This window comes from Eurosta solidaginis, chromosome 4 (genome assembly GCF_040869045.1).
Source record: "Eurosta solidaginis isolate ZX-2024a chromosome 4, ASM4086904v1, whole genome shotgun sequence".
NCBI classification, from domain to species: Eukaryota; Metazoa; Arthropoda; class Insecta; order Diptera; family Tephritidae; genus Eurosta; species Eurosta solidaginis.
In genome coordinates this window covers 118974575-118997269 of record NC_090322.1, presented here as the reverse complement: position 1 = coordinate 118997269, position 22695 = coordinate 118974575, and the positions used below count along the sequence as shown (strand labels likewise).

Genomic DNA, 22695 nt, shown 5'->3' with positions numbered 1-22695 from the left:
TGACCAAGATGAAAGATTCATTACCTAATTGTAATAAGGACGATGATAAGAGGAGGACTGAGTCGCAAGCCAAGGACGACAAATACGGATTAAGCGATGCATCGGACTCTGGGAGCGAGAGTAGTGCTGATTCAATGAACTCCGTGTTGTAGAAGCACACAAATGAAAATGGAGTAGAAGAGTGGAGAAGGGTACGGAGCAGAGGAAGTAAAACAGCTCTCTCGCAGTACCGTGTAGCACTCATAATTGTACAACGCTTGGGAGCAGTGGTCGACCCAACATAACTGGAGATCGAGTGCTTTGAATGGGCCCATGAGGCGGTAGAAGTAGGTCGAAGACAGTTTAAAAGGTTTGCTGCGAGAAACCCTCGGCTCTGCAACCGGTACGAGGAGGAAGAAGCGTCGAATGGCAGAATGAAGAGGCAACGTTCGGCGGAAGGCGACAAGCCTTCCTTCACGAGGCAGAAAGGACCCAGTCCCAGAGCCGCGAGGTAGGGCAGTCGCATAGACAAGACAAGTAGCGCCAAAGCTCTAAGACCGATGGGCCCCAATGGCGAGGTAGCAACCACCTCGAAAGCTGCGAGTCAGAGGGAATTTCCAACTACAGAAGTAGGAGATAAGCCAAAGGGAGTTAACGCTAAGACTCCGGCTTTCTCGGAGGTACCAAAGGGATATAAAACTAAGACTCTGGCTTTTCCCGAGAAGATGAGTGATGTGGCAAAGCAGTCACTGACTGTGGCGCTGGTTGATCGTAGTAGTACTTTCGGACAGATGACTGCTGAAAGGTGGAGATCCGTAAAAAGTGAGCTTATTAGCTTAATGCTTAAGATGATGCGGGAACAACCAAGTAAGCCCCTTCCAACTTTTGATTCGGGGGGATGGTATAATGGTGTGAAGATGATAGCGTGCGACAACATCGCGAGCTTGCGGTGGCTGGAGGAAGTGGTTCCAAACGTCGAAAGGCAAGGCACGAACGCGCGGTTGGAGGTGGTGGCTAAAGCGCAAATCCCCACGTTACCAAAATTTAAGGTATGGATACCATGCGTGATGAAGTCGGAGGATACACTGTGACTTCTGCAGAATCAGAATCCGAACATACCGACACAAGATTGGAAGGTATTTACTGTATCTCGGCCTACGGAGGAAGGTCAGTTCTACATCTTCCAAATAAACAAGCAGGCGGAGGATATATTGTACACGCAGCTTGGCAAAATGTCCTTTGGCACAGGCAAAATTTACATGCGACTCCGGAAAAGAAGTACCGAGGAAAAAATCTTAACACGCTAGAGGTGGGCGATGTCGAAAAGGACCTCAAAAGCCTAAGAGAAAAAAGACAGGTTGAGGTAGCCGCTGTCACCACGAAGGTGTTAGAAGAGGACCAACCGCCAAATGGTGCTGTGATTCGCACAGAGGAACACCCGGCACAACAGTTACGAGCAGCTGAAGGGGACCTCAAATACTCAAAACCAAAAGGGCAAGGGGAGGACGACGGCGTCACAACGAAGGTGCTGGAGGGGGACAAACAGCCCAATTATGCTGCGAATCCTACAGATAAACCACCAACAAGTGGCGTCGAGCGAACTCCTCCTAACCCTTGAGGAGGATTCGTTTGACGTGGCGCTGATCCAGGAGCCGTGGCTCTCAACGGTAAGAAAGGTTTCTGGACTTAGCGTGCGCGGGTTTGGCGTTTACTACGCGCACACGGAAGGACGGTGCGAGCTGTAGTAATGGCAAGGAAACAGCTGCATTCATATATGCTGCCTAATTACACTACTCAGGACCTCGTAGTGGTGGCCGTTGAGCTAAGGAATAAGCAGGCATTTATCCTGGCGTTCTGCTACATGGCCCATGCTGCGGAAGTTCCACCGATGGAGTGCAAGAGGCTAGTACAGGACGAAGGGCGCAAAGGGCGGTTGGTCATAGCCGCGGATGCAAATGCGTACCACAATGCGTGGGGAGGAGCAGATACGAACGAGAGAGACGAATCTCTATTTTGTCCCTACATACATTGGTCCAACATCCAGCAATGTTCTGGATATTACATTGAGCTCCGAGCGTTATATATCAAGGTATGATTGGATGGTTCTTGATAGACCATCCTTCTCCAACCATGCGTAAATCAGCTTCGGCATCCCCCTAAAGAGGGTAAAGAAGGGAGGAACCTTTAGAAACCCTAGGTCAACGAACTGGACTAAATACCAAGAACAGGTAGAAACAAAACTGGGACAATCCAGAGAGGTTGCCAATGTGGAGGAACTGGAGGAGTAGAATGAATTCCTAACTAGGACGCTTATGACTGCGTATAACAAAGCTTGCCCTTTAAGACGATTCAGAGCAAAAGCAAAACCGCCATAGTGGAGCAATGAGCTAAGTCTTCTAAGAAGACAGGTAAAAGAAATGCTTAAGCTCGCAAAGGCCGCGGAAAGCAAACCGTGCCGGGACGAGTAAAGAGATCTACTGAGGATCTACAAGCGTGAAATTTCCAGGGCGAACGGACATAAAGTGCTCCAGCGAAACGGCATGGTTGAAAAAAGTGCTAGCAAGGGGAAACATAGTCCAGGGATTAATAAAGAAAGAGAATGGGGAATGGTCACGTAATAGTGAGGAATCTCTTAAGGTGCTTTTCGACACACATTTCCCATCGGGAGACGGTTTAGAAGAGCCAGCAGACATCACTCGCACTTCGATCAGGGAGCGGGTATTGCCGGGCTTGGTGACCGATACCAAGATCCAATGGGCAGTGAAGACGGTTTCTAAGTTTAAATCGCCGTGCCCAGATGGTATATGCCCGGCCATGCTACAAGTTTCAAGTAGGCCGGTCGTGGAATGGCTTAAAATAATATTCCATGGGTGCATCAGACTGAATCACACCGCACTCTTGAAGAACTGCCCGTGTAGCTTTCCTACCAAAGTCGAGGAAGATCGGTCACGTGTATCCCAAAGACTATAGACCCATATATAACAACAAAAAATTGTATAGACCCATTAGCTTAACATCATTTCTCCTCAAAACCTTTGAGAGGCTGTAGTTGTGCACATAAAGTCCAACGTGGATGAAAAACCGCATTGTATACGGTAGTAATATGCATAGAGAAATCCCTGGAATATAAGGAATATGCTCTAGGAGTCTTCTTGGACATTGCCGGGGCTTTAAATAATGTTTCTAGATATGCGATGTTGTTGTTGTTGTTGTTGTTGTAGCGATAAGGTTGCTCCCCGAAGGCTTTGGGGAGTGTTATCAATGTGATGGTCGTTTGCCGGATACAAATCCGGAACGCTCCGGTACCATAGCACCATTAAGGTGCTAGTCCGACGATCTCGGGAACGATTTATGTGGCCACATTAAACCTTCAGGCCATTCCCTCCCTCCCCACCCCCAAGTTCCATGGGGAGCTTGGGTCGCCAGAGCCTCGTCTGTTAGTGAAACAGGATTCGCCGCGGATATGTGAGGTTTACAATTGGGTTTGGAGAAGCTATGTATTGCGCTGGCAACCTGAAGGGTTGTGCTACACAGCCCCTTGAATCTGCTGTTTTAGACGCCCCTTACGAATGGCATACCTACCGCGGGTATATTCTGACCCCCTGCCCCGCTGGGGTGTAGATATGCGATTATGAATGGTCTTAATAACATTAAAGTACATCCAGCCTTAACCAGATGGATCGGTTGCATGTTAAATTGCAGGAAGATTACATCACAATGGGAATTGCATGAGGCCACGAAACCTGTGGACAGGGGCACTCCGCAGGGAGGGGTGCTATCACCTCTGCTGTGGACGCTGGTCATCAACCAACTGCTCAGGCGATTCGATGAGGGACCCGTAAAACTTGCGGCTTACGCAGATGAAGTTGCAGTTGTCATAAGTGGAAAGTGCCTTCCAACAATTAGTTCTTTGATGGTTCGGGCGCTTCGGGATATTCATACCTGGGCATTTAATATGGGGTTGAAAGTCAATGCGGAGAAGACAGATATGGTCTTGTTTGCAAAGAGGTACAAGGTCCCAAATTGGACCAGGCCTAAGTTAGGAGGGTTGACCTTACAGGAGAAACCTTGCACAAAATATCTACGAATCATCCTAGACAGTAAGCTGTCATGGAAGCTCAACGTGGAGGAGAGGGTGAAGAAGGCCTCAACGGCACTTTATGCATGTAAAAGAATGCTGGGGTGTACGTGGGGCTTATCGCCCTCTCTTTCTCATTGGGTTTTTACAGCGATTGTGAGCCCTATTCTTTACGATGGAGTTCTTGTTTGGTGGAAAGCCACACAAGAAACAAGTAAGGACGGGACTCTCTTCGACTGTGCTGTAGGAAAATGAACCTAGGGTAACCCTGAAATGTGTTTGTATGACATGGGTATCAAATGTAAGGTATTAAAGAGTATTTTAAAAGGCAGTGGGCCATAGATCTATAGGTGGACGCCATTTAGGGATATCGCCATAAAGGTGGACCAGGGGTGACTCTAGAATGTGTTTGTACGATATGGGTATCAAATGAAAGGTGGTAATGAGTATTTTAAAAGGGAGTGATCCTTAGTTCTATAGGTTGACGCCTTTTCCAGATATCGCCATAAAGGTGGACCAGGCGTAACTCTAGAATGCGTTTGTACGATATGGGTACAAAATGAAAGGTTTTAGTGATTATTTAAAAGGGAGTGGACCTTAGTTCCATAGGTGGACGCCTTTTCATGATATCGCCATAAAGGTGGACCAGGGATGACTCTAGAATGTGTTTGTACGATATGGGTATCAAACGAAAGTTGGTAATGAGTATTTTAAAAGGCAGTGGGCCTTAGTTTTATAGGTGGACGCCTTTTCGAGATATCGCCATAAAGGTGGACCAGGGGTGACTCTAGAATGTATTTGTACGATATGGGTATCAAATGAAAGGTGTTAGTGAGTATTTTAAAAGGCAGTGGGCCTTAGTTCTATAGGTGGACGCCTTTTCGAGATAACGCCATAAAGGTGGACCAGGGGTGACTCTAGAATGTGTTTGTACGATATGCGTACAAAATGAAAGGTGTTAGTGATTATTTAAAAGGGAGTGGACCTTAGTTCCATAGGTGGACGCCTTTTCATGATATCGCCATAAAGGTGGACCAGGGGTGACTCTAGAATGTGTTTGAACGATTTGGGAATCAAATGAAAGGTGTTAATGAATATCTTAAAAGGAAGTGGGCCTTAGTTCTATAGGTGGATGCCTTTTCGAGATATCGCCATAAAGGTGGACCAGGGGTGACTCTAGAATGTATTTGTACGATATGGGTATCAAATGAAAGGTGTTACAGAGTATTTTAAAAGGCAGTGGGCCTTAGTTCTATAGGTGGACGCCTTTTCGACATATCGCCATAAAGGTGGACCAGGCGTAACTCCAGAATGCGTTTGTACGATATGGGTACAAAATGAAAGGTGTTAGTGATCATTTAAAAGGGAGTGGACCTTAGTTCCATAGGTGGACGCCTTTTCATGATATCGCCATAAAGATGGACCAGGGATGACTCTAGAATGTGTTTGTACGATATGGGTATCAAACGAAAGTTGGTAATGAGTATTTGAAAAGGCAGTGGGCCTTAGCTTTATAGGTGGACGTCTTTTCGAGATATCGCCATAAAGGTGGACCAGGGGTGACTCTAGAATGTGTTTGAACGATTTGGGAATCAAATGAAAGGTTTTAATGAATATCTTAAAAGGAAGTGGGCCTCAGTTCTATAGGTGGATGCCTTTTCGAGATATCGCCATAAAGGTGGACCAGGAGTGACTCTAGAATGTGTTTGTACGATATGGGTATCAAATGAAAGGTGTTAATGAGTATTTTAAAAGGCAGTGGGCCTTAGTTCTATAGGTGGACGCCTTTTCGATATATCGCCATAAAGGTGGACCAGGGGTGACTCTAGAATGTATTTGTACGATATGGGTATCAAATGAAAGGTGTTACTGAGTATTTTAAAAGGCAGTGGGCCTTATTTCTATAGGTGGACGCCTTTTCGAGATATCGCCATAAAGGTGGACCAGGGGTGACTCTAGAATGTATTTGTACGATATGGGTATCAAATGAAAGGTGTTAATGAGTATTTTAAAAGGAAGTGGGCCTTAGTTCTATAGGTGGGCGCTTTTTCGAGATATCGCCATAAAGGCGGACCAGAGGTGACTCTACAATTTGTTTGTACGATATGGGTACAAAATGAAAGGTGTTAGTGATTATTTAAAAGGGAGTGGACCTTAGTTCCATAGGTGGACGCCTTTTCATGATATCGCCATAAAGGTGGACCAGGGGTGACTCTAGAATGTGTTTGAACGATTTGGGAATCAAATGAAAGGTGTTAATGAATATCTTAAAAGGAAGTGGGCCTTAGTTCTATAGGTGGATGCCTTTTCGAGATATCGCCATAAAGGTGGACCAGGGGTGACTCTAGAATGTATTTGTACGATATGGGTATCAAATGAAAGGTGTTACAGAGTATTTTAAAAGGCAGTGGGCCTTAGTTCTATAGGTGGACGCCTTTTCGACATATCGCCATAAAGGTGGACCAGGCGTAACTCCAGAATGCGTTTGTACGATATGGGTACAAAATGAAAGGTGTTAGTGATCATTTAAAAGGGAGTGGACCTTAGTTCCATAGGTGGACGCCTTTTCATGATATCGCCATAAAGGTGGACCAGGGATGACTCTAGAACGTGTTTGTACGATATGGGTATCAAACGAAAGTTGGTAATGAGTATTTTAAAAGGCAGTGGGCCTTAGTTTTATAGGTGGACGCCTTTTCGAGATATCGCCATAAAGGTGGACCAGGGGTGACTCTAGAATGTGTTTGAACGATTTGGGAATCAAATGAAAGGTTTTAATGAATATCTTAAAAGGAAGTGGGCCTTAGTTCTATAGGTGGATGCCTTTTCGAGATATCGCCATAAAGTTGGACCAGGGGTGACTCTAGAATGTGTTTGTACGATATGGGTATCAAATGAAAGGTGTTAATGAGTATTTTAAAAGGCAGTGGGCCTTAGTTCTATAGGTGGACGCCTTTTCGATATATCGCCATAAAGGTGGACCAGGGGTGACTCTAGAATGTATTTGTACGATATGGGTATCAAATGAAAGGTGTTACTGAGTATTTTAAAAGGCAGTGGGCCTTATTTCTATAGGTGGACGCCTTTTCGAGATATCGCCATAAAGGTGGACCAGGGGTGACTCTAGAATGTATTTGTACGATATGGGTATCAAATGAAAGGTGTTAATGAGTATTTTAAAAGGAAGTGGGCCTTAGTTCTATAGGTGGGCGCTTTTTCGAGATATCGCCATAAAGGCGGACCAGAGGTGACTCTACAATTTGTTTGTACGATAAGGATATCAAATGAAAGGTATTAAGGAGTATTTTAAAAGGGAGTGGGCCTTAGTTCTATAGGTGGACGCCTTTTCGAGATATCGCCATAAAGGTGGACCAGGGGTGACTCTAGAATGTGTTTGTACGATATAGGTATCAAATGAAAGGTGTTAATGAGTATTTTAAAAGGCAGTGGGCCTTAGTTCTATAGGTGGACGCCTTTTCGAGATATCGCCATAAAGGTGGACCAGGGGTGACTCTAGAATGTGTTTGTACGATATGGGTATCAAATGAAAGGTGTTAATGAGTATTTTAAAAGGAAGTGGGCCTTAGTTCTATAGGTGGGCGCTTTTTCGAGATATCGCCATAAAGGCGGACCAGAGGTGACTCTACAATTTGTTTGTACGATAAGGATATCAAATGAAAGGTATTAAGGAGTATTTTAAAGGGGAGTGGGCCTTAGTTCTATAGGTGGACGCCTTTTCGAGATATCGCCATAAAGGTGGACCAGGGGTGACTCTAGAATGTGTTTGTACGATATAGGTATCAAATGAAAGGTGTTAATGAGTATTTTAAAAGGCAGTGTGCTTTAGTTCTATAGGTGGACGCCTTTTCGAGATATCGACATAAAGGTGGACCAGGGGTGACTCTAGAATGTGTTTGCACGATATGGGAATCAACCCTTTTTTCGTATTTGGTATAGAATTATGACATTTTTTTCATTTTTGGAAATTTTCGATATCGAAAAAGTGGGCGTGGTCATAGTCGGATTTCGCCCATTTTTAACACCAAGATAAATTGAGTTCAGATAAGTACGTGAACTAAGTTTAGTAAAGATTTATCAATTTTTGCTCAAGTTATCGTTAACGGCCGAGCGGAAAGTCAGACGGTCGACTGTGTATAAAAACTGGGCGTGGCTTCAACCGATTTCGCCCATTTTCACAGAAAACTGTTATCGTCATAGAAGCTTTGCCCTTACCAAATTTCATAAGGATTGGTAAATGTTTGTTCGACTTATAGTATTAAAAGTATTCTAGACAAATTAAATGAAAAAGGGCGGAGCCACGCCCATTTTGAAATTTTTCTTTTTCGGACGGAAATGGCTCAATCGAATTTTTTTTTGATACTGATTATTTTGATATATAGAAGTCTATATCTATCTCGATTTCTTTATACCTGTACAACCAACCGTTATCCAATCAAAGTTAATATACTCTGTGAGCTCTGCTCAACTGAGTATAAAAATGGCAAAAAACCCCCTTATCTGAACGATCGGTTGTATGGGATTTATATTATATATAGCTCCGATCGAAAGGATTTTTACAGGGAATCTCCTATGATATATTAGAATATATATCAACAAGTTTCACGTTTTTATATTGGAAACTAAGGGAGAAATGGCCAAAAATCTAGGAGTAGGGTCTGCGGTATACTGTGCTGATCCGGAAATAAGAAGATCCTACAGGCTGCCGGATTACTGTAGCGTTTTCCAAGCGGAAATATTAGCCGTAACCAAAGCAGTAGAATCACTGGAAGAGAATAGCTTAAGCTACAACCGTGTTAACTTTTATATTGACAGTCAAGCCGGAATTAAGGCAATAATCTCGCATAGCATAGCATCTAAATGCGTGTTAGAGTGTAAGCAGTCTCTGGAGAGAATCGGGACAGGGAGAAGCATACATCTGTATTGGGGCCCATGGCATATGGGAATAGATGGGAATGAAAAAGCAGATGAACTAGCTAAGAAGGGCGCATCCCTTGAAGCTTGCTCCGTAGACGTCCCAATTATACTGGGCGAGATTAAGCGAAGGCGAGAGGTGCACAAGCGGGAAAGGCGCGGGCTCAAGCGCGGGGCTGTAAAGTGTCGAAAATTATGTGTAGGTCGTACAACCTTAGACTAACAAAGTTGCTTCCATCATTAAAAAGAGAGGAATGTATACTCATGACGGGTATTCTGACTGGACACTGCCTTCTGGAGTCACATGCCTTTAAATTACGCTTGGTCAGTGATAGCAGATGTATGAAGTACGGGTTGGAGGAGGAAACGTTCTGTGCTCGTACCCTGCATTTGTCAGGCTAAGACTCCAGCTATTAGGAGTGATACAGCTGTCAGATCTAGAAGCAGCAACTGGCTTAAGTCCTAGGAAGCTTCTAGTATTTGCCAAGAGGACGGAGTTATTTTATAACATAGGTCCTGGTTTTTGATAGGGTTTTTCAGTTTGGTCGTTAAAACAAACTTCTGGTAACACTACGGACTCATTCAGTCTATGTGAGGTGATTGATAGCAGATGTATTAAGTGCGGGTTGGAGTAGGAAACGGTCGAGCACATTTTGTGCTCGCGCCTTGTGCTTGCCATTCTAAGTCTCCAGGTAAAAGAAGTGATACAGCTGTCAGCCCCAGAAGCAGTAAGTGTTATAGGTCCTAGAAAGCTTCTAGTATTTGCAAGAGGACAGAGTTATTTTATAACATAGGTCGTGGTTTTTGATAGGGTTTTTCAGTTTGATCGTTAAATAAACTTCTGGCAACACTAAAGACTCATTCAGTCTATGTGAGGTCCTCATGGACTGACCAGTTCAACCTAACCCAACCTTTGTCCGTCTTCGCTCCAGGAATACGTGAGCAAATTATTTTAACGCCATTTTGGATCACTCAGTGGATAGCAAATTGGGCTAGATATGAATTCGTATAATTAAACACAAAAATGCAAATGGTTTTAACGAAAACATACGTCTGTGAAAATAAATTAAATATATACCGGGGAGTGGCAGCTTTAATAGCCAATAACATACTACCAATGCATTTTGTTTCAGAGATACACCACCGCTAGTTTCGTTATTACTTTCATGGTATTTCTCCATAATTTTTTTCTAGAAATTTATTTTGAAAATTATCCTGTAAGTACCCTGAAAAAGTCGCCAAGATCATCACGAAATGGCCACAAATTGATCCCAAAACGGCCTAGAAAGAGATCCGAAAGAGACATCAAAACCATGCCGAAATTACCTTGATAGGATATCTAAATAACCTCGGGAGAATTTCGAAATAATCCCCAAGATTATCAGGAAATTACCACAAACTGACCTTGAAATGACTATGGAAGAACCACAAAATAGTCCCCAGTCGGAATTGTCTCTAAAATCATCTCGAAATAACCCATAAGTGATCCTTAAATGATTCCAGCAGAGCCCCGAAATAGTCCCCAAGATCATCAGGAAATGACCACAAATCGTCCTCGCAATCGCACCGGAAAACCACGAAATAGTCCCCAAATGATTTTTACAGCCCCTACAACTATCCCGATATGACCACGAATATCTCCTAAAACCATCCCCAAATGACAACGATCGTGCGGCTGGAAGGTCAGTAAGACAAATCATTGCCTTCAAGATCTGTTGGGCTGTCAGAAATAATTGAAAAGAATCTTGTGACTTGTGCTTCAGTAATAATATAACCAAGTAACGTACTATGTGCCATAATTTCGATTATCTAACTTTCATCTCAAGGCTCACATAATTGTTAGTCCGTTTGAGCCAGTTTTTCAATTCTGGGACATCTGTCATACGTTCCTCCAGTATTTCTATCAGAAATCATGTTCTCGACTACGGATTGCTAATCTGTCGCGTAACAAATATCTTGGACCACGTTTACACATGCAATAAATCGGGAATAGATAATCTACGCGTTTACATATGTTCCATCCATAGAAAGTAGATTATTTTCTGCAAAATTTTCGCTTTAGTGAATTGTCATTTACTATGGGTCGCAATGTGATATTTGCCTTGTTGTTGTCACCAAATGCCACTCGACTGCATCGGTATGTGATTGTTGCTGTTGGATTCCTCTTAATGTACTATGTGTTGTATAATTTCAGGTGAAAAGGGGTTACAGTGGGGGTCGTACTATTGTAACGCTACGTTACAAGTTTTTATCGCCCATTCAATTTTGGTATCTGTCACCATTCCAAGTACTGCTCGCACCGTGTTTGGAGTGTTAACATTATTATTAAGTAGCGTCTAAAGGGACACTTAACTACTGTATTCCCCGTCGTTCTTTTTATCACTCGCTGAACTGTGCTTCACCGTCGATAGAACTTTCCTCAATCTTGACGTTTCGCTGAAGTATGAAACCCTTTTCGACCTGCTGATTTCACTTTAATAGATCCTCGACAGATCTCTATATTCGTCACAGCACTCCCCGCTTTCTTTTGCCAGCTTAAATACCTGTCCTCTAAGGAGATCCATTTCCTTTATCCATCATTGTGGCTTTGCTTTTCCCTTAAATTTTTTCAAAGGACAAACTCTGTTGTAGCAGTTATCAGCGCCTTTGATAAGATTAATTTTGTTCCCATCTTCCTGTTACAAAGTTTTGGTATTTTTACCAGTTTGCTGTCCTAGGGTTTCTAAAGGTTTTCACCTTCTCTACCGTCTTAAGGGGTAGGTTAGGTTGAACTGGCCGGTCAATAAAACCTCACATAGACTGAATATGTTCATAGTGTTACCAGAATATGTTTAATGACAAAACGGAAGAACTCCAATCAGGTGCCAGGACATACGTTATAGAATAACTCTCTACAACTCTACCGCCCCTAATAGCTGGAGCCTTGACCTGGCGAGCACAGGACATGAACACAGAACGTGCTCAACCGTTTCTTCCTGCAGTTCACACTTCCTACACTTGCAGTTACTGACGAGGCCTAACTTCTAGGCATATGACGCCAGAAGGCAGTGTCCAGTCAGTATGCCCATCGTGAGCCTTAAGCCTTCTCTCCTCAGAGATATGAGCCACTTTGTGAGTCTAATATCATAGGCTTTGCACATAATGAATTTTGCAGAGCCGCGCTTTTGTCCACGCCTTTCCTGCTTGATGGATCATACGCAACTCCTATCACCTTTTGATTTCTCCCAAGCAGATTGGGACGTCTATCGTCGACTCAGCGAATGTTGCACCCTCCTTTGCCAACTCATCCGCCTTTTTGTTACCTTCTATACCTTTGTGACCGGGAACCCAGTAAAGATGTATGGTCTGGCCTAAGCGAAGTTTTTCCAATGCTTCTTTGCATTCCAGAACACTTCTTGATGAAGTACTGTGTGAGATTATGACCTTAATCGCAGCCTGACTATCAATATATATATTGACGCGACTGCAGCTTAAGCTCGCTTCCTTCAGAATTTCTGCTGATTTCTTCACTGCTATAACTTCCGCGTGAAAAACGCTGCAGTAATCTGTAGGATCTACTTATTTCTGGGTCGACACATTAAACAGCAGACCCAACCCCTTCCATTAGTCTTTAGGGGTATGTAGAAGCTGATATATGCATGTTCTGAAAAGGATGGCCTGTCAAGGGATCAGTGCTCTATCCACCACCTTCAACCTTGCGCCTTCTTGTCTTTGAAGGTCTAGAACAACTCTCTGCAGCCATTCTTAAGTCGCGTTACAGTCAGGGACTGCTTTGCAACTTCGTTCATCTTGTTCTCGGTGAAAACTGGAGTCTCAGCTGTATCCTCCTTTAGTATCATCGATCAAGCTGGAGTCTGAACGTTCCTTCTCTTTAGCTTATTAACGTTTTCATATTTACTTGTTCTGCCAATATTGCCATCCTCTTTCTAGATTGCAGCTTTTGAGATACATTGCTTTTCAGTACTTAAACTTCCCTTTTCACTCTTCTTTACAGATTTAGAGGTGGTGTTGCTGTCATTTTCGGTTAGTTCGCGTCCTGCGTTTACCCTCCCCCTTCTCCCTCTTAAAATCAGGCCTGTCAAGCTTAGAAAAATTGAGGACTGCTTGTAGCATGGTGTCCCCGCTTGGAAAAGCTGTTCTTCCTTATTGAAAAAACTAGTTTCTATACTTGAACCCAGGACCTTCGCTTTGACAGGCGGAGCACGCTATCACCATGACATAGGTGCCGCAAGATATCAACACATCAGCAAATTAAAATACAGTTGGACACATCAATAATAAGTAACGCGGATAGGGGTGATATATGTCAAGATATATGTCAAGATAAGATAAGATAAGATAAAGAGAATGTTGGAAGTTTTTTCCCGTTACATGTAAGGCGCGATAACCTCCGAAGAGATCTAATGCCGAGCTTCTCTTCCAATTTGCGTCGTGCTCCTCTTGATTTTTCCCTAAAAATTGGCCGGACGGGACCTACATGTTTTATGCCGACTCCGAACGGCATTTGCATGGCAGATGAGTTTTCACTGAGAACTTTTCATGGCAGAAATACACCCGGAGCGCTTGCCAAACACTGCCGAGGGGCGACGCCGCTTAGAAAAAATGTCTTCTAATTGAAACACCTTATTTCTAAAATTTTTATGTTGCTTTGCCCGGGGTGTGAACCCAGGGCATACGGTGTGGTAGGCGGAGCACGCTACCATCACACCACCGTGGCCGCCGTTACAAGCCCACGATAAATCTTGGTTTTAAATTCCGCATTATAAGAGAATTGGTAACAAGCATTGTGACAAACAAAGAGCAAAATAAAACCTTTCCACAGGCAAATTTTTTTTAAGACTATTTAATTTAAATATTTTAAACTGTGGAGCTTTATACTAAAGCATCTGTTTCGTATGCTTCTAATGGAAATTCTATGTAAGATCAATTTTATGAGTTTGTTATTCTAACAGTACATTTTATAGGCTCTCAAGTCCGTCAAGTGTTTACGTAAAAAATTCCGATATATGTATGTACATTTGGGCGGGTCGATTTAAAAATCGCTCATTGCTCTGTGAAAATCGTATTGCAGGGATCAAAATAAGAAACTTTGCCGAAGGAACCACCTCTAAAACGAATTCTGATGTCCCCCCCTTTGGGTCGAACTTTTGGGTAGGGGCAATTTAAATTCTACCTGCTGTGTCTTGTGGTGGCTTAAAAAAAACAACACAAGCAATTTTACGATCTGCAATTGTGTCACAGTGATGCCTTGGTTTTAAAAGGGGGTTGTAAAAACGCTAATTTCTAATAATTTTTTTTAAATTTCTTTTCTATTACTAGGTTAAATTCATTTTTTCATTTACATATGTTCTGACTAAATAAATTTCTAAAGAGAAAAATAAAATCCAAAAAGAAAAAACATAGGCATTTCAAAGTGGGATTTTTCAAAATTTGCCCCTACGACCCAAAGGGGGGGGAGGGGACATCAGAATTCGTTCTAGAGGAATGGTTCCTTCGGCAAATTTTCTTATTTTGATCCCTAAAATATGATTTTCACAGAGCAATGGGCGATTTTTTTGCCTCCCCACAAATCGAGCCAGTCTAATGTACATATATCGTGGTAAATATGAATGTCAGAACTTTCTATACTGATATGAGTTATTTGTAGCGTAAATAAGCCTTAAATAAGGTGTCATTAAATGGCATATGACACAGTATAGATACACACATACATTATTATAAAGTTTATGTTTCAGAATAGAAATAACAGGTCCCATTTTAGGTCCACATCAAATATTAATTTTATATCTCTTAAACTGAGTTTGTGGCATCAAAAAATGTTAACCTCTACGATGAGATATTGTTTGTTGAACAAAAAGTTTTGGACATAAGATACTCATACTCCCGAATAGTGTGAGAAAAACTTGTAAATGCCGAAATTTGACATATGTCTCTTTCCCAGCAAAAAGAACACATAAAATCTGCTTGATGCACCACTATTTCTTTTTTATAGTCCGATGGTATGTTTCATCAAGCTCATCATCTCCTTTGCTCTAAGACAATAAGAAAAAGTGTCACCTCCCTCATCCACCAAATTTTGCCATTGAGTTTTTGTTCATAGTTCCGATAGGCATTCAAATGAAGAACGTTTTCATCTCGTACTTTTCCGCCTCTCCAAGCCGGTGCAAAATGCCTGATCACAGAGATACAGCTTTATGTTGAAAATTTGCTCTCAGAAATCAGGTGACGATGGAAATCATTCCTTGTCTAAGGTACAAAATAATTTCTATTTGGGAAAACTCGTTTTCGATTTCCTGAGTACCCAGATGATACTGTCAGTCGATTAGCTTATTAGAGTCCGTACATTGCGGCCTCCGCAGTTACGCCTGAAATCCATCAAATTTTCAAGTATTCAATAGGATGAGACCACAATAATAACTTCCCCCAGCGGGTTAGGGGGTTAGAATATACCCGCGGTAGGTATGCCTGTCGTAAAAGGCGACTTAAATCCGGATTCAAGGGGTTTGTGTAGCCGCAGCCGTTTCAGGTTGCCAGCGCATTACATAGCTGCTCCAAACCCAATTTTCAACCTCACCTCCGTGGCGAATCCCGTTTCATCAACAACCGATGCTCTGGCGACCCCGAACTCGTCATGGATCTAGGAGGTGGGAGGGCGGAATGGCCTAGAAGATCGCATGTGGTCATAACAAATCGTTCCCGAGATGGTCGGTGTTGGTACCGGAACGTGCCGGATATGCATCCAGCAAAGGACCATCAACTCAATAACACTCTCCAAGGCCTTCGGGGAGTATCCTTACCGCTACAACAACAACAACAACAAACACAACGATAATCACTTTAAAAATCAGGTGATCGGTTCTGTTTGTTATTTAGACGTGTATGCTTAAGATATCACACTAGTCGTAGCCACAATGCATAGAACTATGATGTATGTCCCTGAATTTTAACATAAAAATCATATAAATTTTTTTTTCAGGTCGCCGCCGTCCACACGCAAAATAATTTCCAATTTCAATAATCAAGCTGCTGCCCTAACTCATTCACCATCCATACCCGGTAATATTTCGTGCAATTTGTCGCCAAACTTTGGCTCTAATAACAAGCAAAATAGTCGTAGTCCAATGCCACAACGCAAATATCTTAATCACCTAAATGCCTCAAATCCTTTGGACAGCACCAGTCAGAGCAGTAATGCTGAAAAACTACTATCAACAAATAACACAACTGTAAATACAACACTTTTGACATCCCCGAGTTTGGCTCGTCGATCGATGTCACCAAGCCCTCGTCGTCTAATCGATATGCGTAAGAAACAGAGTTCTTTAGATTCAAACAACGGTCCCAAATCGTTGCCTATTACCAACGAAATAGTTGGTAACCACGTGCAATTTGATGAACTTACATATACGGCGGAACAAGCAGAGAATAACACAACAGGTAGTGCTAATTCTGATGGCAGCACGAATGGTACAAGCAGTAAATTTGACAATATCAGCGATAATGGTAGCGAAATCAGTGACGAGGGCTATCGTAGTTTGGGTGTCGTACAATCAAATGCTCAAAAGAGAGAATCACTGCACAGTCAAACATCGGTGGAAGACGCTGAAAGCAACGGTAAGCAAAAAAATTCGAATTAGGATTCTCATTTAGCGTTGCCGTTTTAAGGGCCGTTTAAGTTTGACGACTCCATTCCATTTAAAATAGCTGATCCAACCAACCTTATGGAAATCAATGTAATTAGTCAATGGTGCCATACGCCCTAGCTATAACCATACGAAAGCCAACCAATTGGTTTTTGGTTTTTTGCCATATCCATAACCTAAAAATATTGAAGTTGGTGAATTTATTAACTTTTTGTAGATTTTATTTATTGTTTTGAATACGTTTTGACTAAGAGACTTATTTTTTATACCCAGCTGTACTTGTACACAGGGTATTATAACTTTGATTGGATAACGGTTGGTTCTACAGGTATAAAGGAATCTTGATAGATATAGACTTCCATATATCAAAATCATCAGTATCGAAAAAAAATTTGATTGAGCCATGTCCGTCCGTCTGTCCGTTGACACGATAACTTGAGTAAATATAGAGATATCTTCACCAAATTTGGTACACGAGCTTATCTGGACCCAGAATAGATTGGTATTGAAAATGAGCGAAATCGGATGATAACCACGCCCACTTTTTAAAACACAAACGACCTGATGATTTTTTAGTAAATAATACACCTAGAATGTTGAAATTTTACGTGTGGACTGATATTGAGACCATTGATAAAAATTTGAAAACAAAAAAAATTAAAATATAAATATATAAAAGATTTTTAAAAGGGTCGTGAACGAATAAAATAAGCTATTTCTTTGCAAAAAAGGGCTTTATATCAATGGTATTTCATTTTCCAAGTGGGTTTATAACAATAAATAGGAAAAACTTCAAATTTTAAAAAAGGGGGCGTGGCACCGCCCCTTTTATGACTAGGCAGTTTTCTATGTCTCGGGAGCCGTAACTCGAAGAAAAATTAGTTCAGAATAGACAAAAAAACCATATGTAATGTGTTATTGCGCAGCCTTGTAACACTATACTGCCTTGTAACAGCATAGAAAACAAACAACAACAGCATTTCTAGTGTACAGCTGGGTAGGTAATGTTCGGTTTCACCCGAACTTAGACTTCCTTACTCGTTGTGGTATATGTTTGTAATTTTTTACGTTTTCTTCTTTTTTATGAAAATTCCACGATTTTTAGGTTAAGGCAGCCATACTGATGCCAATTGATCTTTAACTCCCACTTTAAATGTTATCAAATTCCAAAATGTTCTAAAGTTCCGCCCACACTTGTCAAATTCCCTATAAATATCGCTCTAAAAGTTCCAGGAAAATATATTTCCAGCCATTTCGTTTCCAGAAGAGTCGTCTCATGTTAGATATATACACTGGCTTTCCAATCCGCTCCGTTAAGCCAGCCGAGTTAGAAAAATGTGTGTAAAATCCCTTTTTTATGTTACTTGTCTTAGGACTTGAACCTTTGAAGGTATGGCACGCCAGCACTCTACATCTTGGACCTCCTGTCGGATTCCGCTACATTCCACCACAAAATGTTTACCTCCATACAAATTTTTTTGCATTACGCCTTAATTCTACAAGGAATATTAGATATATAGCGTCTTCCTTATAATGTTCCCTATTTTTTGTACTAAGGTCATTAGGCATAAGGTTTTCTGAAAGATAACGTTATGCATAAGGCTTAGAGCCGACATAACCTACGGTTTACATAAGAAATTATTATAAGACATTAGGTAGAATACAACAACGTTATAATAAGCTCTTACAATAAGACATGTTCTATCGCCTTTAAAGCTCATAATAAGGCTTTTAACTTTAGATAAAGCGTTATAACAAGATAATATTATTTATATTATTTGCGTATATTTACCTTATTACAAGATATCATTTATCAGGAATGAAAGCAGCGCTGCCGTCGTTTTCCTTATTACTTATAGCCGTTTTTGCCAGTTTTTACTGGGTGGGTTCAGAATGAAATGACAGTGAATGAGACTGTTCGCTTTAAAATTTGTGTACGGCATTTGTCGTAGTTCGACTCCTGTTCAAGAGAGAGAGTGAGCTAAAAAATTAAGTATTTCTCTTTGCTTTCCTAAAATATAATTAATAATTTATTAAGATGATATCGATCACCAACTGCAACGTTGTCATAGTCCTATTTATCTTTCTACTTCATGTCTATTGTATACCTACTAAACTTTCCCCTTCTGTTTCAGCGCGTCTTGATCAAATTTCCAGTGACTTTCAACTTTCACCAATAGAAGATTTGCCTCTATCCAATAAAGTAAATGATATCCTGGCTTCAGATCACTTCATTGCTTCGATAGAGCTCAACATAGACGCTGGTCCACAATCGTTACCAGCCATTCTACCTTCACCTTCACTAAATTCTATGCAAACTAATCTTTTAAATGATTTCGAGCAATCGGGAATATTCATAACCGATGATGAAATTACAGTTGACGTTGCCAGTGCCACCGGTTTAAGGAAAACAGGGTTTTCTAATAAAATATTCGGCGGTGATGGCGCTATATCTGCAACAAACAAAGATCCAAAATCCGCAACAGATAAACCAGTTAGCAAAATACCACGCTCGCCATTACCGCAGCGTCGTCGTAGCCTGGAACATGGCAACTACAATAGTACTAGCATGCAGGACCTTTCTACACGCACCGGCTTGCCCGTATTCAACCGCAGACAACCAACTTATCGATCTGTACGTCGACCAGTCACTGAAATAAATAGGCATAGCGATAATGTTCCCTCTACAATAGTAGCGAGCAAAAACAAAACGACACCGCCGGTGCGCGAGGTCACAAATACATGGAGTGGACGTTCGGGAGCTAATAAAAAACGTCCAACTTTTAAAAGTGATACATTTACACCCAATACAGGCGCTACAACGCCTTCAACTGCCAGCACCTTTGAACGGAATACCCGCACACGCTCCTCTCAAATATTGTACGATAGCAACGGGCGTCGCATACGTGGCTGCACGGCATCCCTAACAACTTCACCTGTGAAGAATTACAACACTTCGCCATTGGCACAACAATTATTAGAAGCGGCCAGCAGCGCTAAGAATGATTCCCAAATTTTAGAAAAAATGAAAGCATTACTATCACGCTATTCAACCACAAGTTGCAATAGCAATAATGCCAATGCCAGCATGGCAAATACAAAAAATGCTCCTGTTAGCTGTAGTATCAATAATAAGAAGCCAGTTTATGAGGATTTCACCTCTGCGTGGGTACACAGTAACGGTAATTTGGAACGTTCCAGCAGTTGTTCACCGCCTACAAAAAATCTTTCAAAACGTAGTTCAGCTGCTTCGTCTACGGAAAGTGTGCAATCGCGTGACGTATCATCGGTTATTGTGTCGCCTCGGCGTGATCGGGGCTTATCGAAAATCCCAGCACCGACACGTCAGCATACCGAGCTTTACTAACACAGGATGCAAGTGCCCGGTATGGTGCAAATACGGCAGAGGGCAATAATGTTACATCAACAAAAAAGACAATTTTAGAAAAAAAAACAAGGTTAACTATCAATTTACATAAATAATAATAATAATAATCGAATGTATTTTTATCAGCATTTTAAAATGTTATACATACGTATTAATTTGTTTTGCAAAAACATATATTACCATAGTTTATATGGATTCCGTAGCTTTAGATCTATTTAGAAAACTTCCAAGCAAAATTGGCAAATTGTTTTTTAAAGTTTAATGCAGTCCAGTTTCCGCAGACAATGCTCATATCCTTAAGTTAAAAATTCTTTGTTACATAACTTTATGCATACATATATATGTATATGTAGTAGTATTCTTGTATTACGATATCCGATCTAATCTACATAGATTAACTACATAGTTCGACTAGTAAAATAATGAAAAATAAAAAACAATAAAACGTCACAATTACCTAATGAAACAAAAAATATACCAAAAATAAATTATAATATTCAATAAAAAATAATAATAGCCACAGTTTCTTCCACTCACAATTTCAGTTCGTTGTAAAGCTCATCCACTTGTGGATATTAATCAGTTTCCTAGATTAGGTCATTTAAGCAATTTTTATTAATTTCAAATATATTTTCTTGTACAATTTTTATGAAAACTTTGTGGGTAATAAATTTATTTATTTCACTTTGAATTTATTGGAAGTTCATTATTTTGGTCCTATTGCGAGTGTCGGTCGGAGTAGAATCGACCATTTGTCGATTCCATCTTTTCCATTTAATTTTGTTACTATGCAAGTTAATCGCCAAATCTTTGGACCATTATAAACAATAATTTTATACAAAACATATATTGAAATTTTTTTAACTTTTCGACGTATGTATGTACATATATAACATTATTTTTATCCATTATAAAGATATTCGATTATGGCTCACGGTCGGCTATCTGCTGCAATCGACACTCGCAATAGGGGGGAAAGCCCAACGTATGTATGTGCTTTGATTTTAAAAATATCATGTTTGCTTTGTTGTTGTTTCGCATATAAATTTTTTGTAAAAATAAATACAATTCAGCAGCCCAGGTATACACATCGTGTGTGATATGTTATTCTAAAAAAATTTATAAATTTTTTAAATTTCAAAGATTTTTCGTAATAAGTGGTAAAAAGAACGAAAAACGGATAGGTATCAAAAACATCATTGTGATTTCAGGAATTCACAATAATAAAAAAAAAAGTGATAGTAAACTTAACAGTTCTCTCTTCTGTAGGAATTCTTGCTCAAATCACAAATTTTGGAATTTTGTGTTAACAAAACCGTTACGCAGGTGTGAGAAGAGCAGTCAGTGATCTGACGTTAAGCCACTCTTCTCATATATGCGAAAAACACATATCTTCTAAAAAATTTATTTATTTTTCAGCGCAAAAAGTGCCTTTACGAGGGTGCGTTTGTTCCCTAGTGCGGTACTTACACATTTCCAGTTGCAATTGTCTAAAGGGCCAAAAGTATTTCTAAATGCACCGCCTCTATACGTAAACCAAGAGCCATTCTATAGACATGCGCAGACGAAGACTGAGTAAGTAAGTTGTACTTTCTTATATGCACATATTTAGCTTGTGGACTCCGAAACCAATCCGTCGATTTTGTTTAAATGGTAATTTTATTCATATCAACGAAGTCCTGAACAAGTACATCGTTTCGCCTTCATTCAGTGCATGACTCACTTTTTTCGCACCTTTATCTAAACTTATTAGTAAATTTTATTAAATTGAATAGTCCAAGTGAGTGCAGCTATAGAGCAGAAATATGTCTAGAAGGACCTTCTCCCAATACTCCAATACACACCTGTAGCGCGATTCACTAACTTTTTGAGCAATGTTGGTTTTTTTTTTTTTGTTTTAGGAACCGAATCTTGCACTTCCAGTTGGTGTCAAGAGATCTTAGTTGTCTCTGGTTAAAGCACCAGGCGAACGAAAATATAAGGGTAATATACCTGCCACAATCAGACATGCCTAAGCAGCTATCACATGTCGCAAAGTAAAAAACTGTAGTACGTATATTCATTTCCTTTTATTAATGTCAAGGGTTGTTTCAAAATCCCTTAAAATACCAGGTTAAGCGAGAGTTGACGATTTGTATAATGAATTGTGAACTCCTTTTGTATAATATTATATTTATAAGCATACTAGCAGACCCGGCAAATGACTCCCCTTTCCCTAGCCCTTTATCTTGTCCTTTTATTCACTCCTCCTCTTCTTATTCTTCCCCGTCTTTATTCTCATCCCCCATTCCAGTTACATTCCCAGCTCAAAAGTCTCAGTCCAAGTCAAAGCCCCAGTCCTAGGGCTACCCATATATCAAGTTTTAGTCAAATCAAACCATGAATAGAATTTGTTCGATATGGTCCCTGGTCCACTTCCCGGAAAGAGTCTCGTAAACACTAATATAGGCGAACGGCTACCGATATACCAAATTTCAGACAAATGGAACTGTGAATAGAATTTGTTCGAATCGATCGGTCCCTGGTCCACTTCCGGAAAGCAACTAGACAGAAACACTCCTGCAAATTTGAATAAAATCTGGGAGTGGGTTTAAAGTCCATAAGCTGCATACGAATTTACATCCTTTTTTATATTTATATAGAGCGATAGATTAAATCTCCTTAGTGCACAAACA

General features: G+C 40.9%; 1 protein-coding gene across 7 annotated transcripts in view; it reads left to right on the top strand.

Moving 5' to 3' along the window:
• The window catches only part of pigs (pickled eggs), a 618878-nt gene extending 598167 nt beyond the window's left edge, over positions 1-20711 (top strand). For all 7 annotated transcript variants that reach the window (XM_067782653.1, XM_067782648.1, XM_067782649.1 and 4 more), the window contains 2 exons: positions 15966-16603; positions 18768-20711. In XM_067782653.1, coding sequence (XP_067638754.1) covers positions 15966-16603; positions 18768-19999 — 1870 coding nt within the window. In that variant the 3' untranslated portion in view covers positions 20000-20711. The remainder of the gene's footprint in view (positions 1-15965; positions 16604-18767) is intronic.
• The last annotated feature ends 1984 nt before the right edge of the window (positions 20712-22695 follow it).